General features: G+C 38.3%; 1 protein-coding gene across 4 annotated transcripts in view; it reads left to right on the plus strand.

The window, feature by feature from the left end:
- EFR3A (EFR3 homolog A) overlaps window positions 1-22967 on the plus strand; it is a 95209-nt gene that overhangs the window by 67932 nt on the left and 4310 nt on the right. For 3 of the 4 annotated variants that reach the window (XM_089517974.1, XM_089517975.1, XM_089517976.1), the window contains exons 11-22: window positions 3525-3689; window positions 4517-4631; window positions 6853-6904; window positions 7903-8075; window positions 9959-10034; window positions 10699-10860; window positions 12461-12592; window positions 13950-14020; window positions 15853-15980; window positions 17448-17498; window positions 18663-18751; window positions 20759-20807. In XM_089517974.1, coding sequence (XP_089374100.1) covers window positions 3525-3689; window positions 4517-4631; window positions 6853-6904; window positions 7903-8075; window positions 9959-10034; window positions 10699-10860; window positions 12461-12592; window positions 13950-14020; window positions 15853-15980; window positions 17448-17498; window positions 18663-18751; window positions 20759-20807 — 1263 coding nt within the window. The remainder of the gene's footprint in view (window positions 1-3524; window positions 3690-4516; window positions 4632-6852; window positions 6905-7902; window positions 8076-9958; window positions 10035-10698; window positions 10861-12460; window positions 12593-13949; window positions 14021-15852; window positions 15981-17447; window positions 17499-18662; window positions 18752-20758; window positions 20808-22967) is intronic. The other variant, XM_089517977.1, reaches the window with a different exon arrangement.

Below are 22967 nucleotides of genomic sequence, written 5' to 3' on the forward strand. Positions count from 1 at the left end.
AGATCTTTCATAGTCCTCTCATAAATTCTTCTATAGGCATACCATCCCATATCAAAACCTATTTGTTCTAGTTCTGCCTTTGTTTTTAATATTAACTTACCTTGTTCTTTCTTTAACAACTCATCATATTTAAACCATTTTTCTCGCCGAATCATTTCTTTCCTATAAATAGCCTCGTGAGGTGAGAGCCACATGGGGAGTTTATGAATGATTCTGTTCTTATATTTAATATACACATCATTAAAGAAGATAAATGAGAGCACTAGGGGCCACAAAGACAGCCTCAAGGGATGCATGCACCTGCCGGACATCACTTTCCCCACTGTGCTGTGGAGTCTAAGGAACGGGGAGAACTGGTGTGGGTTTGGTTGATTTTCTGCCTCTTGAGACCCTCCTGTCATCTCATGGAGGGAAAACCCAAAAGTGGCCAGAAATCCTCTGCTAGCTTTGAAAAGAAAACTTAAGTATTTTTGATATTAAAACAGTTCAAGGGGTTCTATAACCTGTTAAAAATGTGAACTTCCATTGTTGGAGGCTTCCCAGAGAGGCAACACCTCCCTTTCTTTCTTTCTTTCTTTCTTTCTTTCTTTCTTTCTCTCTCATTCTCTCTCTCTCTCTCTCTCTCTCTATCTATCTATCTCTTTTCCTTTTGCTCTTTCCTTCCTTTTGGGCAGAAAGAAGATAATCTGAGGAGTCTGGGAGAATTGAGGGCTACAAAAATGGGCTTTGAGGACTGTAATTTTCTCTCCCTGCTATAAATATACACCATAGTTGGGGGATAGGAGTACATAAATAGAGAAAATAGTTTTCATATAACAGATGGGTGATATTACGAATAAATCTGAATTGATAATAATAATAATAATAATAAGAAGAAGAAGAAGAAGAAGAAGTTTTATTTATAAACCGCTATTCCGTGTCGATCATAGGTACAGGTAAATACAGGTAAAAATTGCAATATCAAATACAAAATACAGGAGAAAAATTGCAATACATAAATAAAACTTCAATAAAAACATTTCAGAATACAGATTAAAACCATACATCAAATCCAAGCCAGCTAAATGTGCTCGAGAATGCTGTACTTATAGGGGGGAGTCATATATCATCAAGGAGCATCGGGGAAGGCTTGCTGAAACAGGAAGGTCTTGAGTCTCTTTTTAAAGAGATCCAGGGAGGTGGCGGAGTGGAGTTCCTCAGGGTGTTCCAGATCCCAGGGGCTGAGATAGAAAAGGCCCTTTGTGAGGTTGATACATATCTCGTTATCGGGATCCTCAACAAATTCTTCCCAGACGACCTGAGTGTGCGGGGCAGACTATATGGGGAGAGGCGGTCCTCCAAGTACCCTGGGCCCAAGCCATTTAGGGCTTTATAGGTTATAACCAACACCTTGTATTGTGCCTGGAAGCTGAGGTGATGAGTAGTGATTTTTTTTTAAAAGATATTGTTCCAGTTCAAGCCAAGGAAGATTCATGTGTTCTATCTCCACATCAAAGTACAGACATGCTGGTGATAGGGCTGGTGCACTGAATTGATGAAAATAATGCCACATGATGTCCCAAATAAGCAGGGAAGTAATGCTCAATTTGACTGTCTGAAATTTAGAATTTGCTTTCTTTTTACCCTCCAGACAAAATTATTTTTTTTAAAAAAATCTTTTTTCAAAACACAGTTCAAATATATAAACTTCCATACAGTCACTACAATTGTCCATATAATTATCACATAACTCATGTCAATTATTTATCAATATGTAATCTAAACCCCATTCATCTACAAATTATCTCCTATCCACTCTGTTTCCATACCATCTATCACCTTCTATCACTTCCTCATCTTGAATACTTTTTTCTATCACTTCCCATTCAGAAGCTTTCTAATCCCTGCTACCCTTATATCCTTCTTACACACTTCTCACCTATCCTTCTATCTTCTCTTTCCAGGGTTCTAGGGATCTTCATTTCTGTTTTATCTGCAGTGCTTCCGTTTTTTGTTTAAAATCAAATTTCATTATTAAATGGCTATCTCCCTACCTGTAATTTGAAATTATTCGAAATTACCTTCTGTATTTAAAGTAATGTGATAATCCAAATATAGCAAAGCAATTTAATATTGGAAAAGGATACTCAGGCTCTTTTGCCATTGTTAGCATGGATCCCACCTATATTTTCATACACACCAGTGGTGCCTGGAAGCTTCTATGTCAGTGAGATGGTGAAGCCACTCTGGACTTTGGTTTGAAATTTAATATAATTATCCGAGGTGCTGACCATATTTGGGAATATTGATGGAGCTTTGAAATATTATTCTGGAGAAGACTAAGGGTGCATCTACACTTTCGAAATAATTCATTTGAACACCACTGTAAGTACTGTTGGTCCATCCTATGGAATCCTGGGATTTGTAGTTTTACAAGTTCTTTAGCCTTCTCTGCTAAAGTTTGATGCTGCTTTATAAAAGTGAAAATTCCAGGAGTCTGTAGGATGGCAACATGCCAGTTAAAGGGGTGTCAAACTACACTATTTCCACAGTGTATTCGCACAGTGCATCATATCACACATGAGAAGTGATATGATAGCCATCTATAAATATCTGATGGACTCTCATGGAGTGAGCTTGTTTTCTGCTGCTCCAGACCTTGGAACACAAACCAGTGGATTCAGAGTACAAGAAAGGAGATTCCGACTAAACATTAGGAAGGACTTCTTGAAATTAAGAGCTATTGAACAGTAGAATATGCTGCATTGAAAGGTGGTAAACTTCCTTTGTTGTATTTCTTAAAATGATTGGATGAGCACCTTCCAAATCTGCTTTAACTGTGGATTCCTGCACTGGCAGGGAGTTGGATTGGATGGCCCTTTGTTCTATTCCAGTTTTATGATTTTCCAAAACCCTTAGAAGACATTACCAATCATTATCAAAATGCTCTGACTCAATGGTTTTTTTTTAAATAGTTTTTCTATGTTCCTCTGATAATTTCAACCCAAAATAGGCCAGTGTGGGGTAGTGGTTTGACTGTTGGACTACAGCTCAGGAGATCAGGGTTCAGTTCCCTGTTTGGCAGTGGAAACCCTCTGTGTGACCATGGGTGAGTCACACACTCTCTGCCCCAGAAAACACCATATTAGGGGCACCATAAGCTGGAAAGAAGTTGAAGGGACTCAACCACAAATCTTATTGAAAATCAACATAACCACTTTTTCTTTCTATTAGAAATATTTTTGGATTGCAATAAACGGCAAAATAGGTTCAGCAATTGCATGGCTTTTCAAAATATTGGACTAAAGCCCAGAGCAGATTCATTGACCCACTGCCATGGGGCCCCTTGGACACTATTTCACCCTTCTGTATTATTCCTTCAGCTTTCAACATTGCCACAAGAGAATTAAATTAGAAATCACAGGATCTCTAGTAGTCCCCTGACTGTTGGCAGTTCACATGAGATTATATTTCTTTTCTCTGCCTTAGATCGTTATTTCTTTAAAACTCAAAATGTTCAAGTCCTTCTTTTGATCTCCTCACAGGTCCAACTGTCTTAGAAGTCTTCAACACCTTGCTGAAGCACCTACGTTTCAGTGTTGATTTTGAATTAAGTGACCGGCGTAGCTCTGTAAGCAGTGCTAGCTTTAATGCAAGCACCAAGGAAAATGATGAGAGAATTGTCCAGAATGCTATTATTCAAACAATTGGTGAGTGATGTAATAATGATAATAATAATAATAATAATAATAATAATAATAATAATAAATTTATTTATATCTTGCCCCATCTGCACTCAGGCAATCGGGGTGGCTTACAGCATTAATTATGTATCCTTTTCTGTATAATCAAATGTACAGCCTTTAAGGTCCCTTTACACTTCTGTTGGGATGGTTAGGGTGCATCTACACTGTAGGGATAATGCAGTTTGACACCATTTTAAATGCTATAGGTTATTTCTGATATATGCTGAATCTAAACAGCAGATGTGTAAATGGCCGGCATATAACTCAAACTTATTTCTGTGTTGGTAGAATTAAAAAATATAGCCGTGTTACTCTGTAGAATCAGTATGTAGAATCAGTATGTAGAGATCTTGTAGCACCTTTGAGACTAACTGTATGGAAGAAGTTGGCAGCATGAGCTTTTGTAGACTTAAGTCTACTTCCTCAGATGCAATTGGAAGTGCATGGTCACCATAAGTCAGAAACAAATTGAAGGCACACGACAACAACCAACAAAAATAGTCATTTAATTGAAAATCACTGAAATCTTTAGAGGTGGCTGACTAGTTTACCAATAAATGGAAATGGAAAATGTTTCTTCAGAGATGAAAATAGAACAAGGCTGATCTTTGAAGTAATGGTATTAATAGTTAGATTTTTTTTTTTTTACTGGGCAAATTTTGCATAGTTTTTGTTTTTAAGTTGGCCAAATACATATCTATTAAACTATTTTGTTTTGGGTTTGGGGGGAAAGAGATGTGAAGAAGAATTATTCATTTATTTCTTTTCCTCATGTCTCCCGTTCTGTCTAGGATTCTTTGGAAGCAACCTGCCAGACTACCATCGGTCTGAAATTATGATGTTCATTATGGGGAAGGTACCTGTTTTAGGGGCAACTTCTCATAATCTGGACATCAGCCAGCTTGGGTGAGTTCAGTTTGTTCCACATAACATTACCAGTGTTCATTTTGTTTCTAATAAAATAGGAAGAAAAAAGGATGAGATCATGCGGGGTCATTCAGACTTTTTGAGCTGAATTGACTTGGATCGCATGATCAATGTGATACCGAATCAGAGTTCACACTATATTTGCCATGATCAAAGCTGTCCATGGAAATTTAACCCTGTTGACATTCACATTACCATTTAAAATGGAGCCAAAATTTCAATTGTTTTTGGTTTTTTTAAATTGCCAATCAAATTATGCACACCTTTGTCATACCAATGACGCAAGCCCAAAAAAGGCTGATAGCCTAGTGACTTTTGTAGACTTACAGTGGGCTCTTGATATCTGCTGGGGTTTGGTTCCGGTTCTCTGAGAGCCTTTAGGGCTGAAAGGCGGGGTATAAATACTGTAAATAAATAAATAATAAAATAAATTCTCCTGTGGATACCAAAATCCATGGATGCTCAAGTCTCATTAAATACATGGCATAGTAAAATGATGTCTCTTATATAAAATGATTAAATCAAGATTAGCTTTTTGGAATTTATACTCACACACATATTCAAGCCATGAATGGTTGAATCTGTGGATACTGTGGATACGAAGGGCTGACAGTACTTGCAAAACTAAAATAAAAGACCCATTATTTCTATCACCCACATTTTACAGCTCAGCAACCTAGATGCTATTTGCAGTCAGGTGTTCAAATTTTTTTTTAAAGTTCCTCCTGAGGGACATTTTAATTAAAGAACAAGAGCATCCTTGTCATGACAGGTTAAAAACAAAATTTCTCTACTTTTTATGGTTGAACTTGGTGACCCATCAGGTCCCGTCCAATACAGTGCTCTTACGGTAAGCCTTCTGATCACTCATCTCATTAATTTTCCTCTGCAACAATCCACGAGAGAATTGTCCACATATGAAATGGAGCCTAGCAATCTTCAGCAGTTGACTGGAAGAGCTTCAGCTTTCTTTAAGAAGAAAATTCTGGCAAATGCTGCAAGGGTTGTCTATTCTGGGCTTGCTTGATTCTATTGATTTAAGAGAAATGCCCCATCTTTCCTAGAATAGTAGCACAGATGTACGCACTTCTGGAAAAGCAGATGAATAATTCAGAGCTGTTTATCTTCATGCTGTGCTAATCAGTGTTTAGACAGGGAGACACTAAGGAAAAATATAGAAAATGTTAGGCTGATAGTTTATGGGATTGCTTATGTCCTAAGGATGTAAAATGAAAGTGCACGTGCGCGCACACACACACACACATACACACACACACACACCAATTTGATAGTATTGTAAGCTTGGAGAGGTTTTGATCTTCTCTACCAGGGATTTGAATGATATAGACTCCTAAGGTCATTTTTAATAGCCATCATGGCATTGCGGTTTGAGTGTTGGACTATGACTCTGGGAGAATAGGGTTTGATTCCCATGAAGCCCACAGGGTGACATTGGACAAGTCACATGCTCTCAGCTTCAGGGGAAGGCAATAGCAAACCTCTTCTGAACAAATCTTACCAAGAAAAACCCATGATAGGTTTGCCTTACTGTAGTCCTAAATTGGAAATGACTTGAAGGCCCTCAACAACAAGAAAGTCATTTTGCCCCCTTGGCTATCCTCCAGAAAATATACCATCCTCTCAAGATGGTCTCTACTGGTTTCACTTGAGGCATTTGAACACAGGTGCTCACCTAGTTCTCTTCATCCATTATCCTAAATTTACCTTCCTTTATTTTGTTCCTATCATGCATCAAACATTTACTTTACTAAAATTTTATAGCTGTGGTGCGACCAGCACTTTTAACTGATAGTGAAATCTGGTTCATTCAGTCAATTAGCAACATAAGACAAGCTGGTTCATTCTCAAAAATATGCTCTGAAATTCATTGTTAATACTCCCAGCACAAGAGCAGGATTTTAGGCTTGAGACATTCTGCTTTGTTTAATTAAAAGTGCATGAACCTCCTTTCTCTAAGGGGAAAGTGGCTAATCTTCTTTTTAAGTTTTAAATACAATCTTGCATCAATTGTATTCCAGTTTAACCTCCTAATGAATTCCAGTTAGTACTGTTGGGTAAATATGCTGATTATTTTATTTAAAAATAGTGAATATCAATCCTTTCTTCAGTAGAATCACTTAATGAGGACGTTATCGATCCACATTAATGCAGGATTTTGTTTTTATTTGCTTGCTTTTAGGGATTTGGGAACCAGGAGAATTCAGATTATGCTGCTGAGATCATTACTGATGGTAAGACATTTAGTAAAAGAAAGAACAGAGATTTTTGTTAGAGAAAATGTATATGGTAGTTGACAGAACAGCCATTTCTTCAAATGATAAGTACAAGAAAAGGTTGGTGCTGTTTCCCATAAGAAGATGGTTCAATGAGTTTACTCTGGTTAGGAATGCCAATAGGATTCATAGAATCATAGAATCATAGAATCATAGAATCTTAGAGTTGGAAGAGACCACTAGGGCCATCCAGTCCAACCCCCTGCCATGCAGGAAATCCAAATCAAAGCATCCCTGACAGATGGCCATCCAGCCTCTGTTTAAAGACCTCCAAGGAAGGAGACTCTATCACCTTCCGAGGAAGTGCATTCCACTGCCGAACAGCCCTTACTGTCAGGAAGTTCCTCCTAATGTTCAGGTGGAATCTCTTTTCCTGTAGCTTGCATCCATTGTTCCGGGTCCTGTTCTCTGGAGCAGCAGAAAACAAGCTTGCTCCCTCCTCAATATGACATCCTTTCAAATATTTAAACAGGGCTATCATATCACCTCTTAACCTTCTTTTCTCCAGGCTAAACATCCCCAGCTCCCTAAGTCGTTCCTCATAGGGCATGGTCTCCAGTCCCTTCACCATTTTTGTCGCCCTCCTTTGGACACGCTCCAGTTTCTCAATGTCCTTTTTGAATTGTGGCGCCCAGAACTGAACACAATATTCTAGGTGGGGCCTGACCAAAGCAGAATACAGTGGTACTATTACTTCTCTTGATCTAGATTCAGGCCAAAGGGTTGTACAAAATATTGCTTTCTGCACAAAGTATTTTTTTATCAATACTGAGAGAATGCAGTGACCAGAAAGAAATCCATGCCCCCCCCCCCATCATAAAAATCTAATAATTTAGAAAACTATGTAGATCCTATTTGATTTTTTTTGTCCAGTTGTATAACAAGCTTTTGGTTGTGAAATTTGGTAGAAGCATGTATTGCTATGGTAGTTACTGTTTACTTTCTCTGCCAATCAGGTGACTACGGGATACAGTTCCAAGTCCATTTCTGCTGCTCTGCCTGCTCCTTTCCTTGATCCCTTGCTGTCTCCTTCACTCATGGATGACTCTGAACTAAGACAACTGGTCCTTGAAATACTGCATAACCTTATCGATCGACATGACAACAGAGCAAAACTCAGAGGAATAAGGTTAATCTTTTGCATTTGATGGGGCCTCTGCTGAGGCCTAAAGAAATTCTGATTCAGTGTAATACAGTCGGCCCTTCTTATACATGGATTCAAGCATCCATGGTTTGAAAATGTTCAAAAAAAGTATAAATTTCAAATATCAAGCCTTGATTTTCCATTTTTTATAAGGGACACCATTTTGCTATGTCATTATATTTAATGGGACTTGAGTTTGGAGCCAAACCCCAACGTATAACAAGGGTCCACTGTATAGAGATTATATCAATGTAATATATGGATCCCTGTGGCAAATGCTGGAATAGGTAGCATGAACAATCTCTGCCCAAGCACCTCCTATTGTTGCTCTTTCTATGCCTTTTTTTTACATCAAGCCCTGAGAAAAGATAAAGTCAAGCTCTAAATATCTGGTTGCCATTTTCTGGCCTATGACACCCACTTTGGTGCTACACCAATTAAAGGAAATATGAAAAGCAAAATAAAATCTTAAGTGGACAGAAGAAAGTTCTTCTCTTATTGGAGAAACAAAGCAAAATAAAATGACGCTAGATCTCATTGCTCTTAACTGAGACTTATGGAGGCCTCAACAGAGCAATGATTTAAGGTGCTTTTTGGAGAAATAATAGGGTATGGAGGAAGATGTCACTTATTTCTGGCCTGAAGAACTTTCTGGGATTTGGGTGGTACCTGTGGATAGAAAAAAAAAATCTAGGAAGACAACACGAGACTTGTAAGGCACAGGATTCCCAAATAGGAGTACCCTTAACAGGGTCAGAATTTATCCTGTTGTGGATTTGGGCATCTTCTTTTCTTTTTTCATCTCTGCTTCTTTGCTTCTCTCCTATCCACCCTCATAAAGGGTGTATGTTAAAAAAAATATTCCAGGTGCAGTCTGTAGCGATGGTTAGGAAAGACTGCTAGCTGGAGACCCTGGAAAGCTTCTGCCAGTCGATGGGGAGAGTCCTGGCCTAGATGGGACTAGAAACTCATGTTTGTAAAGGTGGAGAGCTTCTGATTTCTGATGCAGATTTCTAGTTTTGGTCCAAACTGGATGCATGGGAGAAGATTTGGGATCTTAATGTGGGTTCATCATCAGAGAGCCCATAGCCACACTCTAAAGGAGATCCCAAAAATTCAGGCCACTGCGTGAATCCCTCAGCAACAAACCAGTTCTCAAAGTTTTCAAGACTTGGGGTGGATCTTTTGTAAAACAAATTAATCTTAGTTGCCCATTAAAAGACCAAGCTACCCCAATATATCACAACAGTAATATATCACAACAATATGTTGGCCAGATAGTATGGGAAGGTGGATAGTAAGGGAAGGCTGTCATGAGACTGTATTTAACTCTAGTTCAGAACACTTCCACTTCTACATTACCTACTGAAAACTGACACCTAATTATGCATGGCAGACAATTCTAGTTTAACAGATGGTTTCTTGGCTGGGGTCAATTCATGGTACAAACTGGAGACAGTTATCTGCAACTTTGCCATGTTTCATTTTGTTAGAGAAGACCAAAATACAAGCTTGCAACAATTGAACTTGCTGGATGATTTTGTTCCCCAGCTGCATTGTGCTGAATGTTAAGTATCTCTTCCAAGTTGCTCTTGGTTTAATTAAGATTGTAATTATATTTTGTTTTGTGCAAAACAGGTTTGTCCAAATGTAATGGTATGCTTGTACTGAATTGTAATTTGTGCTTCCTTTTTAAAACTAGGTATGCATTATAATTAAAATGGAAATTACTTCAGAAATGTCTAAATAGGTTGAATATGTTTAACAGTGGGCTTCCCACTCCCACCTCCTGAGAAGCATCTTGTTTTATAAATCATAATTATTAATGCTATTTTACAAAACTGACAGACTAATTTATTTTTCCCTAGAATAATACCTGATGTTTCAGATCTAAAGATAAAACGAGACAAAATTTCAAGGCAAGATGTGAATTTCATCAAAAAGGTAATAATGCTGTATTAATACCTCTTTGCTTCTAAGACAGAAGCCTTCTGCATTTCAGATGATGACTGTGTGAAAGCAAAGACAGAAAGAGCACAGTGTTCTTAATGCCATGATGTAATGAAAACTGTAACATTTGATTTGTGGTAGATTATTACTCTGTAGTTATCTAGAAAGTGATATGTGTATATACAATATAGATTTAGTAAAAGCCTGTTATTTTTACGTCAGCAGACATAATGTCTCCTTTCTTGAGCCAAATAAATTGTTTCAGTGTAAAGCCTTAACCAATTACCTTGTGTGTGTGTGTGTTTTTAAAAATGATCCACAATTTCAATGGAAAAAAAGACAGGACTGATGTTAAGGTGTGGTTCTCCTGAATGATGTTGTGATGTCCAGTGGTTCTTCTGTTTGGGGTTGGACTCTCTCTGAAGAAGTAGGTTCATACCTCTGGACTTCTTCAAGATCTGTCATTGATATTTTATCCTTATTAACCTCTATTTATTCATTTGTAAAATTTCCAGGGTGATTTTTTAAATTATTTACAAAATGGCAAGAAATTAAATAAATAAAAAGGAATAATAATAAGTAATAAATAATAAATTTAATACATGACAATACACATTTAATAAATAATAATATTTTTTATTCTTCCTTTTCTCTGTAGCATGGACAGCAACTGTATAGACATGTCTACTTGGGTTGTAAGGAGGAAGACAACATCCAAAAGAATTTTGAACTACTATACACCACTCTGGCTCTCATCACCATTGAATTAGCCAATGAAGAAGTAGTCATAGACCTGATCAGAGTTGCTATTGCATTGCAGGTAGGACTTTGGATGTGTTCGTTGGACCTTGATGTATCTAGGGTTGAGGTCTTGTCAGAAATTGGCTTATTAGCAGGGGGAAAGGAATGAATTGCATTCTTTACCAAGCCAGATATTAACATTTTTGCTGGCTGCATAGGAATAATGCATTCTGTTGCATGTTTTAACATGTTCAGTTATGTGTTCCATGTCTGCCCTTGCTTCAGTTATTCTCCCAAACCAGCTTTCTTTGTTTGTTTTATATTTTCTTTCTCTTCTTAAATAAACAATGTAAGTCACACAGGGACACATGTCGCTTATCACATCAGCTACAATCACTCTGAAAGCACCAATAGTATAATTTCCCTAGGGTGCTCTATAGGGTTTTAGTGTTAGAGTGCTCTTACATGAGATTGTTTCATAGTTACAGTATTAGAATGTATTCTAATACTATAATTCCATGGAGAATTCTGGGAAAATTACTTTGGGGAGGCTTAAAGGATCAGGCTTATCTGTCACTGATTGGATAAGTCATGTGGATCCCCACATAACTTGCACTTCCTTTGTTTGTTTCACATAAAGAGAAAGGGAGAAAACATTTTAGAAAGAGAAAAATGTGCAGGGGGAACAGAGGAAATAGGTTGCATGTATGGTCTTTATTTTCATTGCTGGGAGAAGGAATTCAGTGAGAATCATTACTGACAGGATGTGCCATAAGAGATTGCTATTTCTGAAAAGGAATTAGTGCTGAATAAAATACAATGTGTTGCTTTGTAGTGCATTGCCTCCAAACTGTGAGTATATTGCTTATGCACAGGCCTCAGGGATTGTATCCATACTGCAAAACTGAATACAGAGGTATGAGATCCACCATCAGGTGCAAAACAGGGAGTTGGGGCAGCCACACATATAGTTCAGGGGAAAAAAGATCAGGTCTGAGCACATTCTGTTTCTGAAAATCTATTTGTGTTATCAGAAGTGAGTGTGTAGTCCTGTTGAATAAAAATCCACTCGTGGTTTGTCTCATGTTTTCTTCCTTCCAATAGTTGGTGGGGTATTGGTATTGCTCTTGTTAAACAGTTGGAAGTAAGAAACCTTGTGTGTATTGCGAATGACTCAGAGATTTCCCAGTGGATCCACATGTACCTTTTCAGGAGATTCTGGCATATTGAATTGGTTTTGTCCTGAAACGTCATTTGTAAATGAATTTTGTCCTGAAAAATCTGTTGCAGATGCATTATGAGCTAGACATGTTGTTGTTAAGTCCTGTTCAACTTCCCAAACACAGCCCCCCACCCCCAATAATTTGGTTGACATTACCATTTAAATATCTAATGTTTTTTGTGGATATGAATGGAAACATCTGTCCTTTACCCTCTATTTTCATTAATGGTTGTGCATTTTCAGAGTCAGATCAAGGATGTAGGCAATCTTTCACAATGGTTGCAAGGTTACACAACCTCTTTTGCAGCTCTTTTGAATAACCACTTGCACAATAAAATCCACAAAATAGTGATAACTGATTTTCACTATGCTATCATTACATTGGATTCAGGCCTCAATGTTTCCATACAGATAGAAAACACCATAACTGATGGTTGAACTTTTTGTTTAATTGAAGGACATTGCTATCCTTAATGAAGACAGCTTGCCCATGTTTCATCGTTGTACCATCATGGCAGTAGTAGCTGCCTACCTCAATTTTCTAAGCCAGATGATTGCTGTTCCTGCTTTTTGCCAACATGTTAGCAAGGTACAGTATTGCTTTGGAATATCAAACATCTATCTTGTATTAGTGGTAGGGATGGTTGAGAATTTTATTTCTCAATCATCACAATATTCATATTTGAAAGAAAGAAAAACTGACAGGTTTTCCCATCCCTAGCTGGTGCAAGAGGAGATCTACAGCTTAGTCTAAGCTAAATGAAAATTGTGTACAAATTTGATGGGCCCTGTTCACTGGAATCACTGGGGGAAGATAAGTTTAAGAAGGCTAGAAAACTGCTATGTGTATGTTCATCTATTCATTACCAATAGATTCTGCTTTAAATCAGAATTCAAAGTGAACATGGGGACTTCAGTTTGGATCAAATATCTATGGCTTTTTTGGAACAAAAGAGAAAAAAATTAGTAACTTTAGTCCTTTATCTGACTTTTACTTTCTTAGGTGCCAGCTGTCTCTCTTAGCTGTCTTTCTAACAGACCAAGCTGAATGTCTCACCAAACTATATATCCTATGATTCTGTGGGATACACTCATGACAGTTAAAGTGGTGTCAAACTGCTTTAATTCTGCAGTGTGGATATACCCTCAGAATGCAGAGTTACCTAGGCTAATACTTAGTTTGATATTTACCTTTAACTTTTTGTACTTTGTTCAGAATTGTTTTATTTTTTGGAGGGGGGAATTGGTTACTGTTGGGTTCAAGAACAATATAACTTTAAGCCCAGGCATCATATGAAATTCTGTGGGTCTCACCTTCTAGTGTTCTAGTAGCACATGCCCACCAATATACACTGACCTGTAGAATTATTCCTGGAAAGAGATGGAAAATTTGACAGTAGGTATTTGACAGAGTGAACTGGTAAAACTAAGAAATAGCTGACACTACTTTAATTGCCATGGCTCCTGAGGTTTGCAGTTTTTTGTGGCGCCAGAGTTCTCTGACAGAGAAGGCTAAGTAGCTCACAAAACTACAAGTCCCAGAATTCCATAGCATTGAGCCGTGGCAGTTAAAGCGGTGTCAATCTGTATTAATTCTGCAATGCAGATACAGGATGTCACTATAGCATGCTTTGATACAATGAACCTATAGAGACTCCAGACAGTGAGGAAGTAGGTGGATCTTTCGGGCAATCTCAGGTTTGAAGGAGTGTGCAAGTGAAGAAGGTTATCTGCCACAATAAACATACTTGCAGACTTATTTCTGTGAATCACTATAGACATTCCATCTGAACATGAAAAGGAAAGCTGCTCTTCGCCCTGAAAGATTATTCATGATTGTCCCACATTTATGTACTTGCACTGAAATACTCATTCTAATACAAAATAGAAATCATTGCAAGAGATAATTTTGCTGTATTCTGAACACACCTTGTCTTGTTTTATAGGTCATTGAAACCAGAAATGTAGAAGCACCCTATTTTTTACCAGAAACCATTTTCAGAGAGAAGAAATGCAAGTATGTAAAATAATACTGTAAATAATACTGCCATATGGATCAATGGTGGGAGGGTCCACAGAAGAAAGGCAGTTTCAGATTCAGGTAGAAGGGCTTATCATAAAAGGAGGGATAAATCTTTTACATGAATAAATATAAATTTTTGGTTTATTATTCTGTTTCTTCTGTTTATTTATATCCTCTTTACTCCCAGTATATAGATTTAAATGGTTTCTCCATTTAAAAGAGTCAAGTGACTGGCAAGACCTGTCTCTGGCTGAGAACTTGATGGACACCTGCCAGTCAGAGGACAGGATAGGTCCTAGACTAGAGGAACAATAGAATAATAGAATTATGGAGTTGGAAGAGACCATGATGGCCATCCAGTCCAACTTCCTATCATGCAGGAACTCACAATTAAAAAAAAACACCCCACAGATGGTTATCCAACCTCTGTTTAAAAACCTCCAAAGAAGGAGACTCCACCACTCTATGAGGGAGTTTGTTCCACTGTTGAACAGCTCGTACTGTCAGGAAGTTCCTCCTAATTTTTAGGTGGAATATCTTTTCCTGTAGCTTGAATCCATTGATCCATGTCCTAGAGAAAACAAGCTTGCTTCATCCTCAGTATGACACCCCTTCAAATATTTAAACACTGCTATCATATAGCCTTGAGCTTCTCTTCCCCAGGCTAAACATACCCAACTCCCTAAGCTTCTCTTCACAGGGAATAGTTTCCAGACCTTTCAGCATTTTGGTCAGCCTCCTCTGGACAAATGGGGTTCTTTTGCACTGTACATTTATAGTGTGATGGTTCCACTTTTTCTCCCATGGTCCCATCCTCCTGAATGCTGGGTTTATCAGCCAGATAGTAAAAGTGCCTTATCAGACTGTAAACTCTAGAATTCCGTACAATGCCACCATGACAAAGTAGAATACTAGTGCTGTAACTATGTAGTATGAAAGGCCCCACCATTCAACCAGGTAAAGAGCAGCTGCTTCTGCTTTTTATGTTTGGTAATGTTGGTAATGTCAGGCTTTCAAGACACTGAACTGCAACTCTCATCTACCCCGGGCAGCAGAGGGATTACTGGGAATTACAGTTCAACAACTGGAGGGTTGCACAATTTATACCTTAGCTGGACTTAGTATATTAGTCATCAGTTAGATAAGAAGTAGCTGCAAACAGTAAAGGGAAGGGAATGTAGATCTCTTCAGATATTGCTGTACTGCATCTTTTATCAGCCTTAGCCAGTATCACAGGGCTTTCTTGGCAAGATTTGTTCAGAGGGGTTTTGCCATTGCTTTCCTCTGAGGCTGAGAGAATGTGACTTGCCCGAGCTCAGACAGTTGGTATCCATGGCCCAGGATGGATTTGAAGCCTGGTTTCCCTGAGTCCCAGCCCAACACTCCAGTCACTAGACCACAATGGCTCTCAAGTTACTAAGTAGCTGTCAACATTAAAGCAATGGAAGAGAATGTAGAACGCTTCAAATGTTGCTGGATTACAGTTCCCATCAGCCTTGGCTGGAATACCTAATGATGAAAATGGTCAAAAGTTGAAGTCTAGTAACACCTGGAAGGCCATGCATTCCCCACCCCATTTTGCAAGTAAACTGAGAACAAAAATGCATTTATTCTCATGGGAAGAGAATAACAACATGGTATCTTAAGTATTTAAAAAAATAAAAACAATGCTGATTTGCAATCAGTTGAATAGAAGGAACAAAATTTAATAGCAGTTCCTACTTTTAAGTCATTTACAGTAATTTGTATTCCCTCTTGTGCTATTATTTTATTATGCTTATAGACATGATGATTAGAAATTAATAATGATGAATTGTGTTTTGAAGCCTACCCAAGTCCCTGGGGAAAGATGAAACAAACTTGTTTTTCCTGAGCAACCAAATGGCAGAATCACTGGGTGGCAGTGGCTACTGTGTGGAACGACTCTCAGTCCCATATGTACCTCTCGTGACAGGTAAGCACCTGGTGGCTCACATGTTTGTTTGTTCATTTGTTTAAAAATTGGTCAAATTATTTGATTATTATTTTTGGGATTGCGAACCATACAAAAATAATTAACATCTGAGAATTCTAACACAGAGGAGTACCCAATTTCAGAGCTTGTGGAGACCCCATACATATTGAATCTGCTCACATACGTTTTAAAAACTATCCACATGGGTTACTGAGATAGTGACACTATTGCTTTCACAAATATTGTTTCATGCACAGTTATTTTTTAAAAAAGTATATTTTGTATAAAATTACCTTCAGGCTATGTGTATGAGGTGTACACTTAAATGAATTTCATTTTTAGTCTTGGGTCCCATCTCCAAGATATCTCATTATGTCTACGCAAATATTCCAAAATTTGAAAAAATTCAAAATCCAAAATACTTCTAGTCCCAAGCATTTTGGATAAGGGAGACTCAACTTGTACCAGTAATATTTTCAGACTGTAATTCGCCTGAACTGAAACCATGGAGCATGAAGCATTTGTATCCCACCCTTCAGCCAAAAAAGCTCCCACAGTGGTTTACAAAAGTTTAATTTGACAATTCCCTTCCCTCAGGCTTACAGTCTAAAAGACATGAAACACGAGGAAAAGGGGATGGCAGTGCAGAGACAAGGTTAAGTCCATCAAATGCTGGCTGCTGTTCTGTCCCTCAAAAGCCATAGCAGTGGCACTTCGGAAGGAGGGTGGGCTTTTCCTCAGTCAGTGGAATCAAGGCAGGATGGTGCTATGACTGACTGACGCTCTCTCCCTCAAAGCCCAGAACAATGGCTGTTGGTATAGGGTGAGAAGGGGGGAAAGTAGAGTTTTTGGAAACCCTGTTCAAAATGAATGATGATTATACCCTAGAAGTAGCACTCAAATGCTTTTAATTCTGGTACAGTCCAGTCCACCCACCCCAATACCTTGCCATCCGTGAATTTAAGCATCCAGAGATAACTCCATCCCATTCACCTTAATGGTGGTGCATGCTTGTAGCTATGCTGTTATGGCTACATAAATGGCATGCCACCATTAAGACCAACAACATTTGAGGTCCTGAGGTTTTGGGTATCCATGGGGACATAGGTCTGGAACAGAACCCGCACAGATACAAAAGGCCGCCTGTATCTAACAAAGGCTTTCTTTGCAGCTACTAGCCACTCTAGGTTTTTTTTTTTGGGGGGGGGGGAAGGGGTCCTATCTTGCAGGGGGGAAACCCTCCTTTTCTCATCTACCCCTTGGCTTTGCCACACAATATCATGCATTCCAAATGCAGTCAAATAGGTGGCAAAAAAACCGACATCAAATACCCTTCTTCAGTCATCCAGTTCTCCTAATCCTGGCAAAATGTTTATGACTTTCATGCTATCCTTTCTTTCTGATTTCCTGATTAGTATGTCACCCTAAATGTTTTGTTTCCACTCTTGTGTATCTCTTGATATTTAGCTCTGTTCCCATCTGGCAAAAAGCCTCATAAATGCAGGCGCAAATCAAAAGGTAAATTTGAACCATAGCTGCTTCTCCTCTTTATAGCATTTCCCTGTTGTGGTTAGGATTCATAGGCATCCTGGTAAGCATTTTGTGCATAGATAGCTAGACAGGTAGTGCTAGTGTTCTTTTCTTCTTAATTTTTCCTAATCTTTGTATTGTTGTGAGTTGTGAAGCTATTGATGTAACAGCTTGGTGAGTGTTTTTGAACTGGAATTAACGGGTTGAAATGTATCTCACCAGTATTCTGGTTTGCCAATGGGCAGAATGAAGATACTATTCTTGTACCTACATTACACAGTATACCTACTACAGCCAGCAGTTGCATCAAGCAGGGGAGCTCTGTTCCACTAGTGATTGGAACACAGCAGAATTATGTATTTAGATCCCTCTCATCGGTGATTTCTGGTACAACAATCAGAAGCAAGACCTCTGTTGCAACTCCCCATCACACCATAGATTGCTGGTGGAAGGGCTGGAAATATCTTTCTGGGTCTCGATCGCCAACAGAACAAACCTCCATTGCTGGTTGTTAAGGTAGATTTGCAACCATGACAATAGTGCCACAATCATGAACATGGAGCACAGCTGAACACAGAGCAGTTACAGATCTGTAACTTTAAGTTACAAACCCATAACTTTGGTGCTGAACGGCAAGATGTAAATCTTTTGCATAAGTAAATGTATTACTCTTATCAGAGCACTTGGTGTATGCTAGATGGGCCTGTGTTGGCCCTTTTCCAGTGGAATTGCCATTCACATTGACAACTGTAATCCTGGTTCAAATCTAATAAGTTCATTAGGTCATCTTTGGCAAGTTGTGGGGGGACAGGGATGTCTAACAACATGTCTCTATTCAACATCACTGCTTATTGTATCGACAAATGATAAAGAATAAAGAATACACTTAATGACTTAATGATAAAATGATATACTTAAATACTTGACTATTTTCTCTTCTAAATCATTTGGAAGAATTAAATCAAGGCTGTACCAAAGAATCCTTGTGCACTGGTAGTTAATAGTTGTTGTGTAGTAGTTATTTCTGAGAAGTAATATTTAAAAATAAAATGGAAAGGAAAACAATGATAAGTAATGAAAATTTTATTTGACTTCCTTCAAAAAAGAAGTGTGAGTGTGTGTGATGGAGTTCTTGTTGCTCTTTTTGTCCAGATGAAGACAGACTGTCCAGGAGGAAGAGTATTGTGGACACTTTGTCAATTCAGGTAGACATTCTGCCTGGCTGTAATCAGGAAGAAAAGGTATGTAGATTTCTCAGTAGTGGAAGCAAGAGTGTCATGTTTGCATTATGTTTTGTAATGGTTTCCAATCGTTCCACTTTTAATAAGCTTTTCTTCCCTACCACAAGTGTCAATTCAAGAATCCCGGTATATGTAACCCCACACTGCACATTGTTGATATTTCTGGGTCTTACTTTTAATATAGTCCACACAACCACTTGTTCTACACAATGGTCAGTTGCCTTATTGGTGCTCATGTGAAATAACAGTGTATCATCCTAAAAGACATTCAGTACTCCATTGTGATTTCTGTTGGTAAACAAAAGTGATAGTGGTGGGAAGAAGGTAGCCCCCCCCCCCCCATTTTTGACCATTTAATTAATATTTGTATCCTCATAGGGGTTTCAATATAAAAAACAGACCTACAGACCTACAATTTTTAATTAGGTCAAAATGGTGGACAACCTTCTTCCCATCACTATCTGTTTTCCTTACCAATGGATGTCATAAGGGAGTACTGAATATATTTTAGGATGGTGGACTGTTCATATCATTGAATACTAAAGTCAGAATTGTCCATTTCATCCTATTTTTTGATCTCTATGTATGTTTGTGAACGTTGGATGGCAAAGAAATCGGATAGGAAAATAATAAACTCATTTGATATGTGATGCTGGAAACTTGCCAAAAAAAACCCATGATAGGGTCACCTTAGGTTTGCCATGAGTTGGAAATGACTTTAGGGCACACGACAACAAACAACAGCTAGAGAGGAGTTCTACGGATACTCTGGACTCCCAAAAAGAAAAGTATATGGGCCCAAGAGTAAGTGAAGCACGAAATCTTCCAAGAAGCCAAGATCACTAAGCTGTAACATATCATAAGGAGATTGTTGTAATATATCATGAGGAGACATATCTCATTAGAAATATTGCTTGTTAAGGTGGAAAACAGTAGGAAAAGAGGAAGATGTCATATAGAGGTGGATAGTCTCGATCAAGGGACTGTTGATAACAGGGTGACTTGGAGATCTTTCATTTATAGGGTCCCCATAATTCAGAGTCAACTTGATGGCAATTAACATGAGCAAGAAAGCAAAAGTTCAACCTAAATTTCCAAAGAGCATCAGGACCCCTTAGAAAGGAAGTTAATGTTCAGATTAAAAACCAAAAGACATTTCAGTCAGTTCAATGATCTTGACAAAAGCAATGGTGTTCACATCTTCCAAAACTTGTTGGAAGAAAATACACGTCACCTTAGGCATTCATTATCTTTGCAAAGCTTTGAAAAGATAATGAATGCTTGAGGTGAAGTGTGTATTTTCCTTTCCAAAAATTATTTGGAATCCTGATTTCTATGGAAATCTCTTTCCAAAGCTCCCCACAAAACACCTGGGAACCCTGCACAGGTTGTACCTCTGAAACTGTGTAGCACTCTCACCTGTCAGACTGGTCACCTCTCTTATCCTTCATAGCAATTGGATTTGGGGTTCAAAGTGGAATAGTGTGCTCTGTAGGGGTATAAATCATGCTGATTTTGTTTTTGTTTTTGAGGAAAGTTTTCAAACATTTTCTCCTTGCTTGGTGAGATTATGACAATTTTTGCATATTTTAGATAAAAATTGGGTTCATGGCAAAAATCATATGGTGTGGGGGGGGGGGAGAGTTATATTGTTTGCAAACAAAATTCCCATCAAAAGTCCAGAAACATGAAAAATCTCATAGTGGTGGATGTCAACCTCTTTTCTTAATAAGGATGAGAAAATTTGGGAGGGTTTTTTGTGTTTGGGGTTTTTGTGTGGTTTTTTTTATCCTTTGTTCTAATTGCATAGCATTCAAAACACATATGCTTACAACCTCTTGGCATGGTAAAGGTATCTATGACATTGTCCTTCACAATAGTAAAATCTCACAATAAGTGATCTGAACAGTAATTTTAAGGAAGAAAATTTATTTGAGCTGCTTCGAATGAATTGAGGCTAGCTTTTAACTGTATTTGCATCAAGCTCTTCATCATTGTGTCTTTTAGACAAATAGTACTGAAGAGATCACCTTTGAAACACTGAAGCAGGTCATAGGTAAGATCGATTGTTTGCCTATATTCCAGTAATATTGTCTTCCCTAGAAAAATAAAATCTACAGATAAGACTTTGGGATACAGTATCCCCAACTTATTGACAGTATCCCCAACTTATTGACACAGTGTTATGTTCCAAGACTGGCAGTGGATGTCTGAAATCACGATAGTACTGAACACTATACCAGTAATATTCTCAGACCACAGGTAACTAAAACCATGGAGAGCAATGCCATAGATAAGTGTCAGGGTCCAAGGTGTGAGTAGCCTGGATTCCATGGCAGACTGTTGGGGCCAGGGCTATGAATGCAACACTTTAGAGAGTCCAATGGGCGAGAGGCAGATGGTAAGTCAGAAAATAGCCCAGGTATAAGGACAGCAAGGCAGAGTTCCAAGAGTTCAATGGACCAAAGGCAAGAGGCAAAGTCAAGAAGCAGACCAGGTCTAAACACAGCAAAACTAACAAAGCAAAATACAGGCAACACAGAAGACCATGTTGCTGTGTCAAGGATGGAGAGGCCAATGCAACCCTTAAATGGCTATACCTCTAGTTGCTCTGCACTAGTAGAGCTGGCTGTGCCTGTTGCCTTAGTCCTGATCCTTCCAGGAGTCTGGCAGTTTGGGCCTGATCCTGGTCCTGCAAAGACTTTGGCAAAAGGACTCCAGGAGCCAGAAATCCCATCCTGCAGTGACTTACACAGGTGGACCCTGACAATAAGGATATTGTAATAAACATATTTTGGAGGCAGTGACTGACCTCAGGTAACTGAAACCATAGAAAGTGAAACCACAGATAAGAGTGGTCTGTACTCATCTCCTATCAGTTAGTGAGACCATAACTATAAAAGTAACTAAAAAGTTATAGCTACACCACAAAATGAGTGGAGTTATCCCATTATAAGTTATACTCATAATGTAACCTAATTATGCTGAGTAGTTGGGAGAAAGGGATTAATTATAAGTAAACTTGGAATAGCTTGGATTCAAAAAAAGAATTCTGTGATGACCAGGGCCATTCACACCACCCAGTTATAGCACTATATTCCATTTTAATTGTTGTGGTTCCATCCTAAGGATTCCTGAGATTTATACGTAGTTTAGGGAGGGGTATTTATAATTTTCAGCCAGAGCACCTAATGCCTCTCCAAATTATACACTCCAGGTTTCCATAGGATGGAGCCATTAGATTGATTAATTAACTAGTTAACTAATTATTCAGTTAATGAGAGTACAGTCAGCTCTCCTTATCCATGGATTTTTATCCATGGATTCAAGCATCCATGGCTTGAAAATATTCCAGAAAAGTATAAATCCCAAATAGCAAACCTTGATTTTCCATTTTATATAAGGGACACCATTTTGCTGTGCCATTATATTTAATGAGCCTCAAGCATCCATGAATTTTGTTATTCATGGAGGGGGCAGGGAGTCCTGTAACCAAAACCCAGTGGATAACAAGGGCCCACTGTAACTGGATTGACAACACTGTGATTATGTTGTCTGAACGGGCTCCAGATCTGTAGCACCAGTTGAACAGTTGTATTTTCCTCCAAAGAATCCTTGGAAAGTTTGGTGGCATGGAGATTTATCACTCTGTCCTTTATGTTACAGATCTACCATTCTGGGGATTTTCTTGGCATAAGGAATGACGACTAAAGCTATAGTGTTGACATTCTTTCATTATTTCTTATTCTCTCTTTTAAGTTTCCAAATAGAGTAAAGCGCCTCATTTTAACTGATGACTATAACCTGTATTTGGTTTTCATGAATAAACTGAAACTATCTAACCAGCCTCATTTTAATTGTGATTCTTATATTTTTAGACGGTGATATATTGTGATTGGTTATACCATGGCTTGTTAGGAGAAGAGGGTACACACATCACAATAAGCTACATTGCAAATGCCCCACTGCTTTTCATGGCATTTAAACATGGTCATTTCCACTTTAATGAATTATTGACTTTTCTCTTTGCTTTGTTTTTGTTCTACTAATTGTTCTACTGATGCTGTCAGATGCTTGCAGAACAAAAAAGTCTAGGGAAAAAAAGGAGCAATGATCATAAAATAGCAATAGTTTTATTGGAAACAAACTAGAAGAGGTGGATAAAAAATGAAAGGGATAGGTAAAATATATTCAATCCTGCAAACAGACAAAAATG

This window comes from Sceloporus occidentalis, unplaced genomic scaffold, assembly GCF_023333645.1.
Source record: "Sceloporus occidentalis isolate IW3139 unplaced genomic scaffold, rSceOcc1.0.p SCAF_3, whole genome shotgun sequence".
Lineage (NCBI taxonomy): Eukaryota > Metazoa > Chordata > Lepidosauria > Squamata > Phrynosomatidae > Sceloporus > Sceloporus occidentalis.